We start from the raw sequence: 23,224 nt of genomic DNA on the forward strand, positions 1-23,224 counted from the left end.
GGCCTTTCAGAGGCACAGGTCAGGGTGGGTGATTCTGCCCCAACTCTGCCAGCCTTTAAATGAAGCGCCGGCCTTACATGTCTGACACTGGCCTAACCTGTTCTCTGTTCAAAGATCCATCTGACAAGTGACATGTTTTAGTCTGCTCCAGCCCTACCGCCCTTTCAGAAGCACATGAATTCTATATCCGTGACGCTGCCTCAGCCTTTCAGAGGCACATATCCGTTGTGTCACTTAAGCGGTGCTCAACCAGCCGATCACAGACCAGAGCTTCTGTGAGACTATAATATGCTCAGGTTCCTTATAGCCTTTCATAGGTTCGACTTCATGAGAGACCGCAGAGGCTTTATATGAGTGAGCCTGCTCTAGCTTGACGGGCCTTTCTGAGCCATCAGCCTGCCTTGTGACTGGGTTATCTCCAGCGCTACCAGCGGCATGGGTGTTATGTCATGCAGATTTGTAGAGGGCACGGTCACCTGCAAGGGTATCCCAGTGCTGAACAGGTGCGATTCAAGGCACACTTGGGCCTAGTGAGACTACTAGTAAGGGAGAGGCTCTTCTGCATGGTGGCAGGTCATTCAATGCTTTAACAATGTTTTCCATATGCATGGGATTTGTGCTAGTAGAAATCTGGAGGGGTCTGGAATGTTTGTGAAAGCAGATGCGATTTTTGAGGTAAGCTGAACCAGTGTTATGTAGTGCCTTGAAGGTGTGGGTGAGGAGTTTAAATTGTGCTAGTTTGTGAATGGCGAGCCAGTGGAGCTCATTCAGGTGTGGGGGATGCAAGTGCGATATGGGAGGTTGAGAATGATCCTGAATGGTCTTCAACCTTCTGATGAGTTTTTGATGATACTGGATGTAGAGGGTGTTTCCATAGTCCAGCTTGCTTGTGGCATCACAGGGCATGTGACAGTTTTCCAAGTGATAATTGAGAGCCATTTGAACATCTTCCTCAGCATCTTCAGGGTATGGAAGCATGAGGCAGTGATGGCATTGACATGGGCGGTCATGTTGATTTTGCTGTTCATAATCCCATGGTTCTTGGTGTGGGTGTCGGTCTTAGCTCTTTTGGACACACAGTGGAGTTCCACAACAATGTGCTGTTCCCGAAGATCATGATTTCGGTCTTGTTGGTGTTCATCTTTAGATAGTTGGTTTTCTTCCAGTGGGCATTTTCAGTCATGCAGGCATTTAACTTGATCTGGGTACTGGGTGTCTTGTTCATGAGTGAGGGAATGAGCTGCATGTCATGACATATGATAGGATCTTAAATTTGTTAGTGGATGATGCTGGGTAGAGGGATCAGGTATGCATTTGAAGAGGGTCGAGCTCAGAGAGGATCCTTATGAAACTCCGCAGATGAGTTAGTGGGCATCCGAGGTGTACAGTGCCAGGCAATGTCCTTTTGACTGGGTCCTTCCAATCAGGAAGGAACAGACCCATCGGAGTGTATGTTCATAGATCGTTGTGTGAGAATAGGGTGGGAAACTGTGTCAAATGCTGCGGAGAGGTCCAGGAGGATGAGGACCTCCTGTCTCCTCTATCCAGTCCAGTGTCATGATTGTTATCCCTGGCAGCTTTGAGGGCACTTTCAGTGCTGTGCTTGGGTCTGAACCCAGACTGAGTGATGTCTAGGAGTTGGTGGTTATTTAGGTATTGGTTGAGGTGTCTGTTGAAGTTCTTCTTTAAGACCTTGCTGGGATTGGTAGCAGGGAGATCCATCAGTAGCTGGCAAGCATTGAAGGCTCTGCAGAGGATTTCTTCAGCATTCGAAGGAGTGTTTCCTAGCATCTGCGAAGGTTGTAGAAGAGACGGGGGCATTCAGAATGGGTGTGAGCATGGTGCTTATGTGTTGCAGTGGGGGCAAGGGTCCGATGGGGCTCCAGAGTGGATTGACTTCATGTTGGTAGTGGTTTCTTCTGAGTTGATGACAGGACATGTTTGAATTGGTAATTTGGGTAAAATCTGAAGGCGGCAATCTCAACAGTAGGTTTTACTTTGCCTTTTTCTTAACTGTTGAGTGGAATTGCAGTGTGAGACCATAGAGGATACCTCCTCCTCCAGACAATAGAGCTAATAGATAAGCTGCTTACCCTAAGAGTTAGGGTAAACAGCTTATCTATTAGATTAAGGCATTTATTCACCCTACAAAAGTGGTTCTCCTGTTTGCAGTGAGTTTTCATGGAAAAGTATAGGTTATGAATTATCACTGTACATGTGATTAAACACTTGAGTGCCAAGTCAAGACTATGTAATGAATTCCTTGTAATACTGTTTTTAATGCTGTCCTTAATTTAGGAGCAGGATTGCCTGAATTGTCAATGTAGGACACAGTTTGACAAACCTGTCCTTTTCCCTTACTAATTTAGTGCAAGTAATTGAGCTTGGAATCCCCTTTGGGCCCAAAGAAAGCCCCTGACCAGTACTAGCATGCATGCGTGAAGAAACATGTTTACTCGCAAGGATGTGTGGGTCCCTGTCGTTGGTTTTAACTGTGCCTTAGGTACCCACGAATAAAGGTATTATCCTGGGTTTACCTTAAGATATTTTTAGATTATCTGGATCCCTTCTTGTCCAGTTAGTGATAAGATCTCCCTCCTAATGAGGTTGTCTGCCCTGATTGTATTTTCCTACCATGGTAGGATGAGGTTGCCAATGAACGCGTGTGAGGCCTACTCATCCCATCTAAATGGTACTCCAGGATAGATGTCTATGTGATCCTAAGGGATAGTCTTTTGAGGTCACCTTAGGAATTACTTGATAGGGGCTCAGAGTAGCCTTTTATCATTGGCCATCGCACCTGTGATGTGTTTATCTTGATTACTGAAGAGGGTGTGCGGTGGTGTACCTCTAACTCTCACTTTAATTAATTTGAGATATGACTGACCCTTACAGAATAATCTACTGTAGTATGGACAGTTTAAAGGCACCTGCCTGATGTTATGGACTCTGACAGGGCAGGACTGAGAACCAAAATCTACCTGGCGAAATTGAATAACCCAGCCCCATGCTGCAGGAGGCTGCTAATAGAAACCGGGTGTAAGGGTTTTAGGTTATGCTTGTCGTCCTACTGTAAAAGAAGCCCCTACCTTGAAGCTTTACAGGAAAATGCCAGTCAGTGGTGTAGGTAGGGTGAGAGGGGATCCCCAGGCGGCACTGTTTTTGGGGGCGGTGGAGGTGAGCAAGTAGTGTCTGTCGACTACCACCATCCCCTGGAACAAGTCGACCGTCGGCCTCCCTGCACCCCCACCCCCAGCTCTTACCTGCACCGGGCGCCAAACTTAGGGTCCGCCCCAGGTGGAAGTAGGTCTAGCTATGCCACTGGTCAGAATGCAGAATGGCCCAGCTATTTGAATCAATGTGACTCCCTTTATGGCACCAGTGGTTGAGTACGTGTACGGTAATCAGCATGCACTGTAGAAATTACTAGTACTATTCTCACTGGTCTGTTATGTGTCCAATATGCTGCTAATGACTAAACTAGTATAGCTTGCCCTCGAAGCAGCCTTAAACTGTGTTGGGAAGACTTTGACTGGACTGCAAGAACTCTCAGATTGTGAACTTTACTGCTGGCACAGGCCTACAAATAGCAAGAGAGGCATTGTGTAGAGCCATGAGCCTTACCACTTACCAATGCAGCCTATAATCTGGCATGGACTTTTTGACTGAGAACTGGCATTAAGGCTTATAAGAGGGAGAGACACCGAAGACTACATATTTTGCATGTGGTTGCAGTATAGACTAAATCACTTGGCTTCATGGTTGGTACCTAGCCAGTGAGGCATATTGTGCAGCTACTGGGCCTGCCATTACTTCTTGCAAGGACCTGGTCTCCCTATTTTTAGGTCCGTCCTCCAGGCAGCTTTAGCTATCTGTTGTTGCAGACCAATTGCCACTAATGCTTTACAATACATACATGCAGTGGACTTTGAGTCAGCCCACTACTCTTGATGGGATGGTTTTTTTTTCTGTCTTATTCCCCTGCTTGTTATTTAATGGTTTTTCCCCTATTCTTCTATTCTTTGTCCTGCATCAGTAGCATTTATTCTTTACTGGATGAGTTGTGTCTTTTCATTGCTTGCATTCAGGGGCCTTGATTTTAGGTCGAGCTTTAGTGGCAGCGCGCATGCGCTTCTCGCTCTGCGTGGCATGCTGTAGTAGAGTATGGGAGACAAGCTAATCTCACACTCACCCATATTTTTCATCAGCTTCTGTCTTTGTCCTTTGTAAATTCTGTCTTCTGATTGATTATGAGGCTGATTGGTCCCGCCTTATTATGACCATGTCATCATTTGTACCCTCCCATGGCTATTGGCCCCTTTACTTCGAGTGTTACACTGTACGATACGTGTTATTTAGAGCACTATTTTTTTGTGCCTTCTCACCCCCTCCCGCACTCCCGTTGTCCGTGCCTTCTCACCACCCTCCCGTCTGCCCTCCTGTTGCCCGCGCTTTCTTCCTCCTGCCCAGCACTCCCTTTGTCCATGGCCACCTCACCCCCCTGCTCGCACTCCCGTTTGTAATGCAATAGGGCTCGCGTAAATGCGAGTCCTATTGCATTGCAAATGCTTTTTTGTTTTTTTTGTATTGCTGGTGGATTTTGTGTATCAACTGTACGTATTGCTGATAAAGGTGGTGTCCGAGAGCTGTTTAGAAGGAGGAACGTTTTCTGTACAAAGATCGTTTTATGGTGTGCGGACATTTAGAGGCCTGAGAGGGAATTAAACAGTATACCAAAACATTAAAGCGCTAGAAAAAAAGGCCAGTGGCCCCCGACCCCCCAGCCCCCCCCCCCCCCCCCCTCCCAATTAGCATTGCATTTCTTCAACAAAGTACTAATGGGAAATGTGCACAAATCTTGAACGATCCAGTGTAAAACTCAAAGCACTTTCGCCACTATAATGCATGGTCAACACAACATGCAGCCACTTAAATGTTACTAAGAATTACGTTTAAAAAAAACAACAATCTTTTATGTCTGATATAGTGTTGCATATGATACTACTGCAGTCATGTTTACTGTATGTGTGCCTATGAGAAGCAAAGCCACAGGTTAGTGGTAAAGATATGTTAGGGGTTTTGTGGCAGCTGAAGGCTGATATGCAGTCTCAAGTAGCCACCAAAGTGTCCTATCAACAGATCTGCCGTTGTAACAGTAGCAACACACAAAGGAGCTATATGAACAAGACAGCAAGCAAGCGCAGCAAAACTACGGCAGTGACACCCACACATAGCGCTGTATGGTGGAGCAACAATAAGACTGCACAGAAATGCCTTAGCTGGCATCTTGCAAAACTGAAAAAGCAAAGCCGCGCAGGTCAACTAATGGGAACATATTTTAGTTGGGTTCATGATGCCAGGCAAAGTAACCTGCTGCTCGTGTCGCCAAATATAAAACTCCATACAAAAAAATTAATGCTTAGAGATGTGAAGTAGCAGAAGAGACCGGCCGATGCACAATTCCCTCATCCCCTTTTGGTGTAGCGCTGGACTATGCCAAAATGCCATGTGGACCTTCTACCGGAAAACCAGAATGAACCCACAACATTTTGAATGTTTGTTGGTGTTTTTGCCACTGTTAGGGTTAGTGGAATGGAATTTCTGCCAAATGGCAGCAACAGAAATACAGAGAAGACCGTAACACCAAGAACCACACAGCGAGAAGGATCAGACTCCTCATGGTTGAATACGATAAGCTGACCTTCTTACTTTGCAGCAGTTAAGCAGTTTATGCGGTCACCTACGGGTATCTGATGCTCGGCAGGAAGGGGTATGCAAATCACTCCAGTACCAAGTAAAACGGATCCAAGGAACAATTTGCAACAGAACCATTCTAATAAGGTCCCGCAGTGACATGCGACTGTGACCTACCAGCAGCCTGGTCGGGATCCTCAAGATGTCAAGGTGACTCTCAGATAGTGCAGCCCATATGAGAGGTACAATTTCTTCAGCTGTGGAAAAAAGGGGTGCAACACCACGGTGATGACCACACTACCACGAGAATTTGTGCATGCAACTCATTTTCTCAGTCACACCCCCACTTGCAGCTTGTTTTGTCCCATAGGCAGACCGCATAGATGAGAAAATGTGCTAGGTGAAATAACAAATGTCCAGAAGAGAATATCCCAATTATTTCAAAATAACTAATTGCAGAGAACCTTGAAAGAAAAACCTTTACCAGAATATATATCCTGCATATGGGCAGGAACTCAAATTAGCAACAGGCTCGGAACTTCACATGCCTCAGTGGTCGCACCTTGCAGAACCTCCCATGAGCAGGTGGTGAAGAAACATATGCGTGTCTACTTCAGTCAAAAACTGATAAGTACATGTTCTGCTTCGAAGCAGCAGTGACAGGAAGGTGCTGGTGCAGTGATGCCCAGCATATCACTGCAGATTCCTGTACCAACACAAGTCACAAATGCTGCCGCAGCAGAAGGCAAACGGCTCTCAATGTGCAGAACACTAGAATATGAAATATTTTTGCTTGCACACCCTGAATTGACCACATTTCGGAATTTACTGGCTAAAACGGACACGAGGTGGCAGTGTGAGAATATTTGACATAAAAAAAGTACGTGCACTGCATTATTTGCCGACGGTACACCGCCTTTTCCTCCTATACATAAACTATGTGCTGTCGGGAAGAAAGTGCACCTTCATTAATTAGGAAGAGCTATTTTTGTCTAATTTCTTGGCTCATTATTTAATTTACCCAGTTTTAATTTAACCTTAATTGTTCGGTAAAAGGCGTCTTGAAGCAGTATACCCAGGTCTTTAAGTAGAATGAAAAAACTTGAGCGGTTTGTTTAATAACAGGGGGCCGATTGTTAGTTTTGTAAGATAAATAAACAACAACAATGGCCTCCTTGTACAGAATATTGAAAATGCTTCAGTTCTGAAATGATGGCACTGTGAAAGAATTATAGCGAGTCTCTTTAAGGTTACCTCAAAGGCAGTGATGGGTGGTGCTGCTGCAGTTAGATTTCTTTTTTTTTTTTCCCACCCTGAGGGCAAAAATGGAGAGCAGGATGGAGGCTGTCTCAGCGCCTGCTTTTTAGAACTGCCCGTGCTGAGCACCCGCAGGACCCGGCCCACTTTAAGCCCTGAGTATACCTCACAAGTAAAAGTCGTCTGCCAATGCATTAATTTATACCCTGCGCAGGGCTGTAGCAAAGTAACCGTTTAAACATTGTTACCCAAATGAGTTCGATTTCTATGTTTAGTTACACAGTGAGCACGTTTTTCAAAGCTTTTGGCATTGTAAATGACAATACCTTTTATTTATGTTTTCAACATAAATAAAGGCTTGTTTTTCTTACCTTAACGTTTCTATCAATGGTCATTGTATTTTTATTACATCTTGATGAACCTTTGTTACTCTTGGTTACATTAATAAACACGTTTGAGCGCTGTTGCAGATTACCTTAGCCCCAGTCCCAAATCTGCTTTGTGGTCATCCTGAAATGTAATACAGTTAGAGCATTCTTACGGAGTCTCAATTCGGTTTGGTAAATGGGAACAGCGTTCTACTATCTCTATTGCCCAAAGGTGGTCTTACATGTTTAAGGAAATAACTTTGCTTCTCCTTAGTGTAATTGCTTGGGACTTCAGCTGGGCGAGGCTAGAAAAAGCAATCTTTAAAATAGAATAGATAATATTCATGTGTACTTCGGATTATATTGGAAGGTTTTTTTCTTCTATTCCATTAACTTCAATATCCAGTGATGGAGTCCTCCCAAAACGTTATTTTGCTAGAATAATGTTCTTGCTTCTCTGTGTTGTCAAATAGTATAATCCTCTTACTTTAAGAATTGGGGGTGGCGGGGAGGAGGGAAATGTCAATCAATCAAATCCATCAAATGTGTGATTTCCGTCTGAAGCATTATACAGTAACACATCTTGATTGAGTACTGTGGGCTGTATTGTTGACCACCTCTGTATCGGCTTCCCTGACACATTTCTGCTGGACTTTCCTAGTTGTTTAAAATTTATTTTTTATTTTATTTTATTTTTTACTTCCTGAGATTTAGTTTCTTTCCAGCAGGGATGCTCCCACTTCAGATTTGTACAGCACTTCAGTGTCTCTGCTCCCTTTCCATCCCCTCCCACCCGACTACTCTGTTGCTGCAGAAATTGGCACATTTGTCTTACTGACTCGCCAAGCTCAATTGAGTGTCATATCGACATTCTGAGTAATTCCCTGATGTACTGCGGTGCGTCAGGAAATTCATTTTACATGTTCATTTTCTGCAATGTGACTTTCATAGGCTCTTTATTTCTAAAGTTTGTGTGGGTTGTGGGAGGGGTGCTCCTTTGTTCTATGTTGCACCCTAACAAATATATAGCTTCATCAGCTTAAGTGAAAGGAGCACTCCTATTTTTATTTACCAGCCACATTAGTGCAGCTGGCATCATTTCGGTCATCAGCCTCCAGCTGCCTCTGTAGCAAAATCAGTTAGCATGAATGACGGGTCATCAGTCAGCGTTTGTCTCCTCCCGGGGGACAGGCTGTGATTAGTGGGAGACGCGCATATTTGTTTGGATGAAATCCTAATTTCCAAGCATTTTGCTTAGAAATATGGAAATACTCAATTCTGTATTACATAGCATCTTATTTTACTCTTATGAGAACAAACTAAGGCTGAAAGTTGAATATTCCTGTGATCAATTTGCCCTCAAGGCTTTAGAGCAGTCTATTGAAAGAGGGAAACAGAGATCCTTAAACCTGTCTTTAAACCTCTGGTCTCCATTCACCTTGTCATACTATTATGTTTTTATGGCGGGATCCTTAATTGTTTGAGTAAAGCACCAATATCTTGTAGGAGTGACACAAGATTTGGGAATACGAGTGGGAAACTAGCGGTCACAAACAATTGCTCAATTAGTGTACATGGTTAATAAACATTTTTTTTAATTTTAATTGTGTCCGATAGTTTTTCAGGCGCAGAGTTCCTTCAATTTAGAAAGCTGCTCTCTGTATAGATTGAATTGTAATTGTAGCTTGCTATAGCTTCTGGGATATCTGTGGTAGTTTGGTGATTGTATCAGTTTCTTAGTGCCTGAATACCTTTTTGTTATTTGCATACACTAACATTATAAACTGCAGCTAATGGGGTTAAGAAACAGCAGTGTTTAGCACTTTGTTGCATGCTTCAAAAATCAATAAACTTCAGTTTATAAAAAGTTTATCACTAGATTGAGGACAGTGTGCTACAGTTATATTGATTGAGTTAAATGTATTGTATGATTCTCGTACAGACTGACCTGTTCTGGCCTCTTTTTAACGGGATTAGGAATACCTTGTGATGGCCATATGTTTTTAGAGCAAAATACTTTTATAATTTTTCAACAATTAAGGAGATTTGTCTTAAAAAAAATGTGGTTCTGTTTTTCTCTCCTAAGCGAGATTGTTTTTATTTATACATGCAGTCAAGGGGCAGCTAAGTGAAGGACACCTACAGCACATAAAGAGATTAATTTGTTGGCCCTCAGTATGGGAAAACAACAGATGAAGTCTCCCCTTCTCCCCCTTCATAAGGGGTTCTAAAAGGGGTTTGCAGACCCTGGTCAGCACTGTCTGAGGTGTATAATTGTCATTATAGATCTGCTCCTCCTCAGGACTTTCCTCCCTCTTCAGATGGATCCTTTTTTTCTGTCCCCACTTCCTTCCCTTTAATCTTGGACTCTGCCAGTGTATGATGAAGAGTTTGGGTTTTCTGTAGATTCCAAGTACATCTTGAAGGAGTATCTAAAGCCACTAATTTCATACTTACTCTAATCCCTTCTGCTAGTGGAGGAAGAAAAGTCAGACATCAGTGGGGGAGTGGATTGTGATCTAATGTCGGAAAAATGGGTGAAGCATGTTTCTCCAGGTTGCCCGAACGAAGTACTCCCAGACCTACCTGAGCCTCATTTTGTACTGACTTTCTGACCAGACCAGGATGCCAGCCTTACATGACAGAATTTCTGAGACCGAAGAAAGCGGTACTTCTAGTTCCCCCTCTCGAAGGGGGTCAGGGGTGTTAGTTTTTATCATCCAGACAGTGTTGCATGATTTTTAGGATAATCATAGACCTTAGGTTACTGGATCTTTTCATCCCCACAACAACTACAAGATGAACACTTTACAGAGGGTTATTCCTTTGATTTTGAAAAATGTCATTACAAAATAAACTTGCAGGAAACCTACATGCTTATCCTGATTGCCCTTCACCCATCATAGCTTTATCAGGTTTGCGGTGGGCAGTTTCCACTGGCAGTTTTGGTTGTTCCCCTTCTGCTTGAAGACTTCCTCCAGGGTCTTCACCAAAGTCCTGGCTCCAGTTATGGGTCTTTTACTTGTTCACGGAGTAGTAGTTCACAATATATCTGGAGGCCCTTATTTGGTCGCCTGACCATCCAGACACCTCAGAAGTCTGGTTTTCTAATCATCTGACAGAAGTTCAATCTTCAACCAGAACAGCGACTGGATTACATAGGAGCTACTTGTGACACAGTACAGGGACTGGCGCTGCTCCCAGAATCCAGGAAGAACAAGCTTAGGACTTCAATACAGAGTAGGTTGATGAAGCAGGAGGCTCCAGTCAGCGAGTGGCTTTGTGTTCGTGTGAACATGGTAAGATACAATTTATTTCACTTTAACGTGCGTTTTTGTGCCACCTTATGGAAATTCTACAGATTCTTGATATTTATTTCCTTCTTTCAGGCAGCAAATAGGAGTTTTTTTCTTTGGGTGCAACTCCATATGGGCTAAGTAGTTTCCAAAATTCCACTGTGTAGGTAGGTGCCCCTTTTTGCATGGTTACCCCCCACGTTTTGCCTGACACATGATGCACTTTGACTTGGTGTGACCTGGGTCTCTGCCAATTACATTCCCAGAGCCTGAGTTCTTTCCCAAAGCTGTACCTTTGTAACCACAATTGTCACATCTCTGACCACAGGTAAGCCCCTTGTAAAAGGTACCAAGGGAACTGTGACCACAGAAGGCCTCCAAGGGCTGCAGCACCTATTGTGCCACCCTTATAGGGCCTGTACCTTAACACCCACACACTGCCACTGCAGGCTGTGTGTTTTGGTGCAGAGAGTAAAGAGTTGACATGGCACACATCCCTGTATGCCATGCCTGCAAACCACTGCCTGATGCCTAGGTAAATCACCCCTCTAGAAGGGTGCACTTGCCCCAGGCGAGGTACAGTGGCAGGAGCCCTGTACCCTACAGTGTCTATGTCCATTCTTAGACATAGTAAGTGTAGTAAAACCATAAAGAGTATATGGTCTGGGAGTTGGTCATTACGAACTACACAGCTCCATAATGGTAGCAAACTTGGCAAATTAAACCGCGCACCTAGGGCATCTTAGAGAGGCCCCCTAAAAACAACCAGCCCTATTGTGGTTCCTGAATGCCTGCCTGCCATTTGCTACCACCAGGCAGCTTTCTGGACTCCTGGGTAGAGAGCCCCTCTCTCTGGGTCCAGGGTGCGCTGGGTCCACGAGAGGGGAAGCTTCAAAGGCCTGCTGCCTTTGTAAGCTCTCCCTGCCTTTAGCTGGCCCCAGCAACTGGCTCCCTCCAGTTCTGCCTGCCACTTTGGGTGGGAGAATCGGTGGGAAAGCAGATCTAGGAGAAGGTGTGCCCAGCTTTGCCAACCCCACCCCTCAGGTGGGGGAGGCGAGGTGAAGCACTCATATCAATCCCCTCCATCTTGGAGATGAGGGGACCCATCCAATTGGTGAGAATCCCAGCAAGTCTAGCAGCCCCATGGAGCCTGAAGGACCTGCCCTGCACTCAACTAACAGACTGTCTCCCATGAGCACCAGATTTGCACAAGCAAAGACTCCACCCCAGAATCTGGATCTAGCCTGAGTTTGAGTGGCCCAACATCATGAGGCGATCCTGACCTGGGATTCCTGACCTCCCTCAATCTTGAAGCTTACACCTGCAGCCTCAACCTGAAGGGTCCCCTCGACCACGACAGGAGGTGGTAAGAAGAACCCGACGACCCACTGCCTTGGGTGGCCCAACTGACGGTGCCCAGGCATCCCCCAAGAGCCCAACTTACCTCTCCTGCCGGTGGTCGCTTACAGGAAGCCTCCCAGCCTGAGCCTGCAGCATCTTTATGGAACCAAATATCTCCATTGACATCCACAGGGTCCCAGGCATCACCTTGGCACTCTGCACCCGGCCGCCCCAGTGCTGCCGGTGGTGCAGCTCCTGTGCGGATTGTTGGCCCCTGCAGTGCTGATCTTAGACCTGGAGCTTTTCTCCCACACCAGAGTTGCCTGCTCATATGCAGCCCGTGACCGAAGGACCACTTGGCATATTGGCTAACATTGCATAACAAAAAAAAATATATTAATGTGTCCTTATGTAACGCAACTGGTGCTCGTGTAAAGCGCTCTGATACCTTGGGGTCAAGTTTGCGCTATATAAAACTCAGAAAGAAAGATTGGGCCTCTGCAGCTACCTCCCCAGTGCCACTGATGGTGCGATTTGAGTGCCTACCTGGACCTTGTGGAACTTTAGTCCTTAACCCCAAAAGTCATACCTGTAAGTAGAGTACTTATCTGGAAAACCGATAACCATTTTTCTCCCATAGGCAGTAATGTTATGAGTTTTTATTTGATTTATTTTACAGAGTTTTATATAACCCTGGATGTAGTTTGCATAGTAGCACTACACGTAGCTAAGCGAAGTACACTTTGAACTACGCTCAGCTACGCAAACTGCATAGCGTAGCTGTTAGCACTGTGTGCTTGTCTGCTCTGAGCAATAATTGCAAACAGCATCTTGCACAGTGCAAGTTATGATAAAATAAGTATGTCTTTATATGCTAAAATACATATAGTCATTTCACAAAAGTGAAAATGATAACATAGCAAGCAGTGAGAGGTGATGATTTTGGGATCCTCCCTAACCTAGGGAGAGAACCATGCAGATGCCTTGAAAACAAAAGGCACATCTTGAACGATTCGGTGGTGGCCCCATCCTCTTAGGACCACACCAAGCACAGTTATTGGCAAAAATACAATCCCAACCAAAGTCCCTGCAAAGCATTATGGGACGAGATTAGCAGTGGGCAGTGAATATTATAGTGTCCAATATCAAAATAATTCTACAAAGAGCTGCAGTTCCACTAGTCGTTACTAGATGTCCCTCACGAGTCACATGCAAAAGCATTGAAATTATTATTACATCAAGCTGCAGTTCCACTAGTCATTACTAAATGTCCCTTACAAGTAACATGCAAAAGCTTCATGAAAGGGTTTCAACGCTTTTGCATTTGACTCTTGAGGAACATCTCCCCAAAATGTTCTTAATGTTGAACTCCTGTTTTGTATGGGAAGAAAGTAACTATGCTTTAAATTGCTAATTGTCCTACTTACCTGTAAGTGACAGTCTACGGTGCGATATCTAGGCATATTTCCAGGAGTAGTCGATGTAATCCGGAAGTAACGAGAAAGTAAGCCAAAGTTATACTGTGCAATTTAAACAGCTTTTTGAACCAATACAAACCTCTACCGATTGCAAATCTATTCCCAATTGCAATTCTTGAAATGGTCTATGATTTGAAAGTATATTTTACCTACCTGTACCAAGACCTACTTGGTTCTGGACAATAAAACGTAAGTATACCTTTTTATATGTACCCAAATATCTGGATTCAATCTGAGTGAGTGCTTTCAGTCTTGATTGCGTGAATACAATAAATGCTTAACACACCCTCTGGATAAGCATTACTGCTCACCCACACTACCACAAAGAGCTGCTAGTATTTACCTAATTTAACCTCTGTTATACCTCTGGGGATCCATTGGACTCTGTACACACTATACCTTACTTTGGTAGGGTATATCCAGAGCCAGCTTCCTACACGCCGTCAGCATGAACTAATCCCAGTCGCATCTTCCGTATATACAAGACAATCTAGCATGCTGGACAATGCCTTCCTCCTCAAACACAGGATCTCTGTGCACATACTGCAACCCAGTAGTCCTGACCACAATTGGTGGCAGTTTTGGGTGGGGGTGGACCAGGAGACTGACTGCTCCGGGTCATTGGGGAACGGAATGGAAAAGATCTTCAAGCTGGAAAGAGCTATGGCAGTCTGGAAAGCAATTCAATTCTCATCTAGTGAGGGGAAATGTTTTAGTAATTGATTCAGACAGACAACAATGCAACCGCAGCTTACCTAAGTTATCAGTTCTGTACAGGCTCCAAATCATCTGGTACAGCAGATTTGTATCTGTGGACAGAATGACCTCTTAGATCTCAGAGCTTTTTATCAAGTGATTCTTGAACACCTAGGCAGACTCTCTCAGCAGGACCCTTCTGAGCTCACAGGATTTCAGCCTGAGCCCTCATATTTTGGAAAGAAATGCAGGAGGTGAGTCCCCAGGATAGACTTGTTTGCAGCATGCTAAAATTCCCAATTACCTCCATTTGTCGATTTTCACAAGCAGATGGCAGTGGACATGGCCTCTTTGACCAGCCGATGGGTCTTCTCTGTGCTTTCAGCCCTATTCCTCTGATCCCAAGAGTATTAGCAAGGCTACAAGGAGAAGCAGCAGAGATGGCCCTAGTTCTTCCTTTTTGGGCAAGGAGACTGTGGTTTCCTTTGCTGGGACATCTACAGCTGGGTCGGATATCCCCTTCCCCCTATGATGTTTCCCCCTCTTCCTTTAGAGACCCTGGGCCATTTACAACTATTGGTTTGGAGGTTGGAAGGGAAGTCTTTCTGAATAAAGGATTGTCTGTAGCTCCCTACAAGCCTCTAAAAGGGGTTTAATAACAATTCTTATGATTACCACTTGGCTGTCTTTGATTCATGGTATTCTCAGAGGTCTTTAGATCCTATCTCTGCTGCAACATCTAATTTACTTTGATTTATACAGGAGGGCTTCGATACGTTGTTGTTTATAACCACCCTTGGGTCACACTGGGCTGCAATTTGGGAGAGTTTAGGTCTCCCTGGAATTACATTTCTTCAATTGACTGATGGGTCTCAAAAGTTTAAAACCCTTGACGAGTTTTGTAACCAAAGGTACACAGCCCTTTTCCTTCTTGGGATTTACTGTTAGTTTTGACTTTCCTACAGAAGGCCCAATTTGAGCCTTTAGAGACCATTCGTTAAAGTTCCTAATCTTTTAAGACATTTTTCTATGGTTGCCATTACCACGGCTAGGCACTTAGGTGAGCTATGGTCTTTTGTTTGTAGACATCCATACTTGAAGGTCTTCAAGGACCATATCATCCCCTCTAGATTCAACATTCCTGTCGACAATCCGTTTCACAGGAATCAAGAGATTGTTCTCACTGTTCTAAAAACAGATGTTGAGAGCATGGATCCCTTAATCAATTTTTCTGGGATGTGGTAAGGGCTGCAAGGATCTAGCTAAATAAAAAATCTGAAACTCTATATTCTGATATTCTGTCAACTTCTGGCCTGTAAAGAGAGGCAAAAAGCCCTACTCTTCCACCTTAGCAAGGTGGATAAAATTGGTTTTCTTTCGCTTATCAGGCTTGTGGCGAAGAAAGTCCGGGTTCAATTAGGGTCCATACCACTAGAGCCATGGCTACCGCCTGGGCTGAATGGGCAGGTGTCTCAATTGAAGTTATTTGTAAGGCTGCCAGCTCGGCTTCTGCTACTTTTATTGCACACTATAGATTGCATGTTGCTCAGGGTTCTGCATTTGGTTCTCAAATAGTCTTGGGTTTGATGTCAGGAAACCGTACTTAACTCCTTAGTTTTTTAATGTTCATTTTTGTACCCTAGAATTTGTCTGAAAAGCATGAGGGGTATGCTAAGAATGAAATAAAATTCTCTTACATCTACCCAAGTGTTCTGGTTTTATGTCCGCCCGCTGTTGCAGTATCTTTCCTTTGGTATACCTCAATTCTTAAGGAATGGGACAAGAAAGGAGATGCAGAAGTAAGGGCCAGATTATTAGGTAGTCTTAATTGCTCTGATTCTCCCTTTTCCTCGCAGTATTTGCGACCCACCCTCCCAGGTCCCTTTATCAGCCCTCATTGGGCTTGATAAAGAACAGGAAGTCAAAGAGGGAGTGAGGGGCTTCATGGGTAGGTTCTATCCAGGACATAGAAAGGGAAAACAATTTGGGAAGCAAAGACACCGGTATAGTGAATGGGCATATTCCCTCAATTCATACGTACTGGGATCAGTAAGGAAAGATGGAAGTATGGAAGTAATGAAGATTACCAGTAAGTAATCCGGACATCAGTTTGAATTGCTGAATCGAGGAGGTGACGAAGCACTCCCCTAATCCCTTCATCAAAAAAGTAGAAAAGATCTATATTGATCATACTTGAAAGTGAAAACTAACCTGTAAATACATTGAAACTTGGACAAAAGTTACATTAAGTAGTTGAACAGCTAATGTTTGTAGATCCTCGCCCCGGCACATTGAAACTTCTAACTGAAGTGTTACTGTAACAAGGGCAGCAAGATGCTCCGACAAGGGTGATTTTAGTTACTTTGGTGGTTGCTTCTGGTTGTGGATTGCTTCTGGAAGGTGATTGCTCATGTACTGCATCTTCATATGCTACCTACTACCCGTGCAACTACGTTATATTATTTTCTGACCGTTTTCAGGCATGCAGCTGAGTAACAATGGCAGTGTGAGAAGGGATTCTTGATCTGTTTTGTAGTTTGCACTAACTAGTGCATCTTTGTGCTTCAATCATTTTGACTTTCACTAATTTGTGGGTGCCTGAAGAGTCCTTAAAATGTACAACTATTTAGATACTGACACCAGAATTTTTTAATCAAAATCCAAAGTGGAATTTGATGTCCTTGCTCCTTACTGTCGCATGCTTTTTGGAAATGATTGCTAAAAATAAGCGTAGTTATAGATCCCTGCGCAACAACTGATCTGAACTTGAATTGTATCATGTGTGTATACCTTTGCTGATGTGCCACACCAGACTTTGAGTACTTCAAAAACTGCAGATCTGTTGCAGAAATTATTTTGCTGTGATGTCGCTGGTCTGATTCATGTACTTTTATTTCACAGAATAAAGGAGTTTAAAGCGGCCCTCCTGAAAGCTTTCAAGACGACCCGGTCTGAATCCATTGCTGTTGCGCGGCTTCTCGAAATTATCAACAAAGTCAACAACGACCCCTTCGACCACGATGAAGTGCAGCAAGCTCTGGAAACCATGCAAAGTGACAATCAAGTCATGCTTTCTGAGGATGTAGTCTTTCTGATCTGAAGAGTCTATCTTTTGTGAATGTGTACATATAATATATCAATGTATAGTGTAACAAATATATATGAATTTATAGCAAATGGTTTTTATGGTTTTGTAAAATCCTACACAATACTCTTAAGCATAAAATAAATGATCACATGCAGATTTCCTTGTAATGTATTCTTTCCCCAGTCTGTGGTCTGATTTGCATATGCGGATTCTGGAAGTCATAGTCTGTCCTTTGGTGTCCTGTATTCAGCCTACCAGTTGCTTGCACGGCTTGCCACATGTAAACTGCTCAACTGACAGGCTGTTACTTGCAAGTTTAATTATCTGCCCCATAAGACTCAAAAACATCACTAAATCTTAAGAGACTAAAAATGGGGAGCATTCTGTTATGTGTAGGGTTCTGAATAGAACCCGGGAATGTTGGGTAAAAGCAATCGTTCTCAATAAAAGCTCCCATGTTAACCCATTACATCCGGCCTGACTGGCAGAGTACTACTTCTAAACTACTGACAGGAATATGGGTAGATTAGCGAATGCCCTGCACTTTGTTCCAAGTGGAAAGAGCACATGTACATGTGCAGACTCCACTTTGATCACCTGTGATCCCATAGCCCATCTTTGGAAGTGATCTGTCAGTTCACACTGCCAGCATCTTCGCAGAAAAGGACAGGTTTATGGAAATATCTGCAAGGTTAATTTTAGAAGCCATAAAACTACCTACACAACTCTGCTTTGGCAAACACGTCGCCTTTAAACACTGGGATATGTCACGCTAATTTTGTGCTCTAATGGACCAGTATGCCAGCATTATTGGGATGAAACAGTTGACAATTTAGCCAAATTGTTTACCTCGTCTATTTTTTTTTTTTTTACCAGTTTTGTTTTTGCAAGTAGGGAGTTGGCTTTAGTGAAGCTATATATGGTTTGGGATTTGCACCACCTCCATTCAGCTTTGCTGGTGTGCTCAGCGTTACATTCCGGTAGATGAGCTTGGGCTGTGTTTAAGTGACTGTCATTTGGACGGCATTTAGGGGTCTCCGCTGTGACCTCTAGCTTGAATTAGCAGCCAGAATCAGAAAAGCCTCACTGACACTTTTCTGACAAGAAAAAGTGCAGCTCAATCGGGGATTCCACTCCGTTTATTAATCAGCAGCTCTTGCATCATTCACGGTCTGTGCGAGACAGGAGAGCCTGGCGGTGTTCTAAAAAAAAAAAAGCATTAGGTCTTGCATTTACGCGAGTTTGAGCTATTGGCATTGTAAATGACTATGCCTTTTATTTATGTCTTGGTTTTAAAATCGAATTCAAGTGCAATTGCTTGTTTTATTTGCTGTTGGTTAGTAAGCTCACTAAATATTAAGATCTCGGGGCAATGGATTAGCTGCCAACCATCTTCCTGCAGATGCATACAAGAGTGAAATACGAAAGCAAACCCCGTGTAAGTTTGAGCATGTTCAGAAACTCCTAGCAGCACCCCATACTTTGACGCTTGGTAAGTGGCACATTCTTAAATACTAGACCAGTTATTTGGGGGCAGATTAGAGTACTATATGGTTGCCTGTGTTGGCACTAGCTGCATAGCATTTTAACCTCTTGAGTGCCCATGACGAGATGGTCTCGTCATGGGCCGCGGTTGCGCTGTGCCCATGACGAGACTATCTCGTCATGAGCCCCGCCTGCTAATGAAACGCCCGGCACAGGGCGTGGAAAGGGCGGGGCACTCAAGGGGTTAGTCTGTCTTCGAGTGTTGTGCTTTACCTGCACTCCGGTTGTAGTTGCTCATATTTCTAAGTAGTGGACATCGATGCAAATTATCCACACCGAGAACAAGAAGGAATGGGGAGCAGCATGGGGTTATGGGGGTTGGCAGGTTCGGGGCTTATCTTTGATGGCAGAAGGCAGTGCTGCCCTGTCCTGTGCGCACACAATGCATGGTACCACCGCATATTACTGGCCCCCGTACAGACCACCGTAAGCTCCTCCGCTTGGGCTGCATTGCAAGCTTTTAACACTGCAGAGCAGGGTCTACTTTGACTTGAGCATGAGCTGTTTATAGCCAGTTGATTCACGGGGAATTGTTTTGCCTGGTACTGTGCTTCACCGGCTGCTGAATGTGTGCAGACTAACACAGGGGCAGGACGAGGAAGCAATATAGGGGCATGGGTGGAGTTGGAAATGACACCGAGGTATAGGTGGTGTGGGGAAACACACAATGGAGAACGTCAAACCTGCAATGCAAAGGTGCCGATCACGTAATGCCACAATCGCAGAGGGGAAAAGCATGGAAAAGAATGAAGGACTAATGATTTAAAAAGCAAACGGTCCTATCAGATGACTGCTATGATGGAACAGGTATGAAGAGTCGAAAGACTAACATCACGAGAGGCTTCAACAGTAACACTCTTTCAATTGTTAAAATATTACCTTATGTCTGTAATATAAAGGCAGAGGAACCCCTGCTTTCCATGAGCTGGCATACGTTGGGAGAAACAGTGCTATCGGAGTAGGGGCACCTTCGGCTGTTCCGACTTGCGCCACTTTACATTGCACATTGGGAGGTGTGAACGGAGTAAAAGTTGCGGCGAAGCTCAGGTGCGTTACAAGAAGCAGCGGGTGGTGGCTTTTTACTGCAAGAGGCTTCATGGATATTTATTTATCAAGTTTTATTTAGCGCGAACATGATCCAGAGTGATGTGGGGAAAGGAAGATAACAGAAGCAGAACAAGTGTGAAATAGGAATACAGACAAACACATATCAAAATAGAACACACAGGAAAAGTATTAAGTATACGGGGTCGGCAAAATAAGAAAATAACTGTTACAAATCGAAATCGAATAGCATCCATCGCAGGGTTTAAAGGTGTAAGTCCAATGCATTAGAGCAGACGATCCAACAACCTATTAAGGTAAGAACTTGTTCATAAGGAATCTTTTTACTTCCAATTTGAAGGTAACCTTGGAGGAGATTCTATGTGTTTCCAGTGGGAGAGAGTTCTAGATCTTCGGAGCTGACACTGAGAAAGCTCGGTGGCTTGTTGTCTTTTTGCGAAAAATCTGAGGTTTAAGGAGGAGAGAGTTGGCACTCCTAGAAGGTCTACTCTCTCTGGATAGATCTAGCTTTTGCACTAGATAACTGGGGGGGTTTGAAATGGAGGGCTTTGTGCGATCGGCAAGCAATCTTTAGCTGTATTCTTTCTTTGTAGGGCAGCCAATTTAGGCACTTTAAGACTAGGGAGATGTGTGCATTTCTTTTGGTACCCGTAACCAGTCTGGCCACCGCATTTAATGAGGCCCTTAATGGGGCCAAGGTATATTTGGTGTGACCACAGTGCGTAGCACTGCCATAGTCTAGTCTTGGCAAAACAAGCTCTTGGACCACATGTTTGAAGTCGGCTTGTGGGAGGAAAGGTTTGAGATTCCCATGTTGTGGGCAGCACCGTACTGGCAGCAAGAGGCGGGAGTGACTCGATTAGACAACAATAACACACACTGCAAATAACTAGCTGCAAGGGACGGGAGGTGGTGGTGTGAGAACTGCACCAGGAGATTAATTTAACTGCCTTCTGCAAGGAGAGAGTGGAAAGACAAAGTAGCAGTGAAACAAAAAATCCAAAGGGCTTGACTGCACAGGCCAAACAAAATGATTTGAGTTATATCGCCAGAAGCAGAAATAAGGACACAAAGGAGGGACTGTTATTGAAATGCAGCAATAACAAAGCTGCATTTCTGATTGACATGGTACATCCAGGGATTCGTATTGGCTCAAAGTCATGTAACAGGATACAACAGGTCTTAGAGACAGTGCATGCACTGTATTAAGCTCAAACGGAAAAAAAAGCAACATAAGTCGTCATATTGGGTAGGCTCACACCACCTGACAGTGTGTGTTTGTTCCTCTCTTGGGAATGGATAAAAGTAAATAATTATGGGTCGTCCCCCCCTCCCCCCCCAACTTCGAAGAGGGCCTCCCACTGCCTACTATCAAACACCAGCTTCCTCAAGCAGAAACAAATGGTAGGGAGAAGCTCCAGTGCCTGACTTCAGTGTGGGGGCCTCTGTCCCAACCCCACAGTAGGAGTGCGAAGAGATTGGGCGAGAGACTTGTCTAGTGTACAGCTCTGCCTTGTGGTCAATTGTTTACCAGCTGGTGCCATGTTCTCTGGAATCAGTGTAAGTTCAGATTTGGAGACCCAAAGCAACATTTGCTCTTGGACCTAGGATCTTCCTCTGTTGTCTGCAAGAAGGGTTGGACTTGGGCAGAATATAAACTCATTCACCAAAATAAAAGTACTCTCTTTAGTGAATTAGTAACCTAAAAAGGTAGCTTATGTTTGCAAATTGTTGCAGTTTTTAATGTGTGAAGAGACACTATCTGTTTTGCAAGGTATGGGAGACTGCATTGACTTGAACTTGCTGCAGGCAGTGTTAGTTTTAATATCCGGGAACGGAACATCAAAAAAACGGCCCGCAGGCAATAAAGCAGACCCACAGACGGCAAACAAGCATTTGCAATGCAATAGGTCTCATATTTACGAGAGTTTGAGCTATTGGCAATGCAATCGCTTAAACTCACAAATGTGAGACAAATTGCTTTGCAAATATTTGTTTGTTAGTAGCGCCCATGCAGCGCTTTTACATTCATGGAGGCTGTGCCCCTTTCTTTAGACCAGCTGCATCTAAAGAAAGAGGCATGGCCAACATTAAATTGAAACCGCGGCATGGGGCGCTTTAACAAAAAAACGCTTTGTCAAGTTGATAAACAGATATTTTTTACTTGTAAAACTGCCCATGCCCCGCTTTCACTTTAAGAGCAGCCGCGCACCTTTCTTTAGACTCAGCTTGTCTAAAGAAAGGGGTGAAGCCTCCCTGAATGTAAAAGCGCCGCATGGGTGCTAGTAAACATACACAAAAAAATAAGTACGTGCAGCCGCCGCTATACCTAAAGTGGATCACGCTGCTAAAAGAGAAAGAAAGGCAGCTACTATAGTTAAAGTGGACCACCATTAGTAAAGAAAATAAAAGCAGGTGGTGTGCTGTGACCTAGTGGGTGGAATAGGGGCAAATAATTAAACAAAATAGTGCTCACAGCCAAGATAAAGCAGACTGTGTAACAAGACAAGTAAAAAGTCCTATCGTTATGGGAGGTATCAAATGCAGAGAAGGCGGTACCAAGGAGGGGCTAATTTGCCTAATAATGAATCGGAAGCCAGCGTTTACAAAGGGCAATGACACAAGTCAATTAAAAATATGGGTGGAGTGGGCGGGACTTCAAAGCCATACTCCAATACAGCATGCCTCGCAGCAGTGCATGCGCTGCCCAGGCTCGACCTAAAAAGAAATATTGCTAAATTAAACACACCAAAAAGTACACATTAATTTTCCTTATTTCAGGTTATTCTAAATCAGATAAAAGTAGCTCAAAATATGTAGAAGCATGCAGAGCGATAACTTTCCTGTAATGAACTTTCTGATGGATACATCTGCCAGTGGATTCCTCACCTTGTGAATATCCCCTGCGCCAGCAACATTCGGAAACTTTTGTAGCAGTCCATGCTGATGAGGTCGAAGACGACGTCACAGAGACACGGCTCCGCTTGCGACTCCGCTGACATCACCGGCTCCATAAGAAGACCTCGTCGGTGTGATGATGTCAGTTCCCTTTTTTCCGCGCCCTCGACGCCAACGGATTTCGGGAATCTCTATCTGTAGCTTCACTGTTACTTTGTGTTTCTGCTGGATTTCTCTGTCCTTTTTTCATGAAAATGTCGACAAAGAAATCTGGGTTCAAGCCCTGTCGTGAATGTGGAAAGCATATGTCCATCACGGATCCACATGACGACTGTGTATGGTGTTTATCTTCGGACCCTGATGTGGAAGGATGCTCTTGCTGTCGCAAGATGAGCTCCAAGGCTCTCAAGGACAGAGTCGAAACTCTTCATCGCGAGTATGAAAGAAGAGGAAGGAGGAAGTCGAGAACGAGGTCACGATCGAGGTCGGCGTCGAAGT

The 23,224-nt window shown here is 44.2% G+C and overlaps 1 protein-coding gene across 2 annotated transcripts in view; it reads left to right on the forward strand.

Annotated features, from left to right (window-relative positions):
- LOC146831394 (maternal DNA replication licensing factor mcm3-like) overlaps window positions 1-17,374 on the forward strand; it is a 161,127-nt gene extending 143,753 nt beyond the window's left edge. For both annotated transcript variants that reach the window (XM_085605693.1, XM_085605694.1), the window contains one exon: window positions 17,032-17,374. In XM_085605693.1, coding sequence (XP_085461819.1) covers window positions 17,032-17,230 — 199 coding nt within the window. In that variant the 3' untranslated portion in view covers window positions 17,231-17,374. The remainder of the gene's footprint in view (window positions 1-17,031) is intronic.
- The last annotated feature ends 5,850 nt before the right edge of the window (window positions 17,375-23,224 follow it).

The sequence above is a fragment of the Triturus cristatus genome, chromosome 5_1 (genome assembly GCF_964204655.1).
Source record: "Triturus cristatus chromosome 5_1, aTriCri1.1, whole genome shotgun sequence".
NCBI classification, from domain to species: Eukaryota; Metazoa; Chordata; class Amphibia; order Caudata; family Salamandridae; genus Triturus; species Triturus cristatus.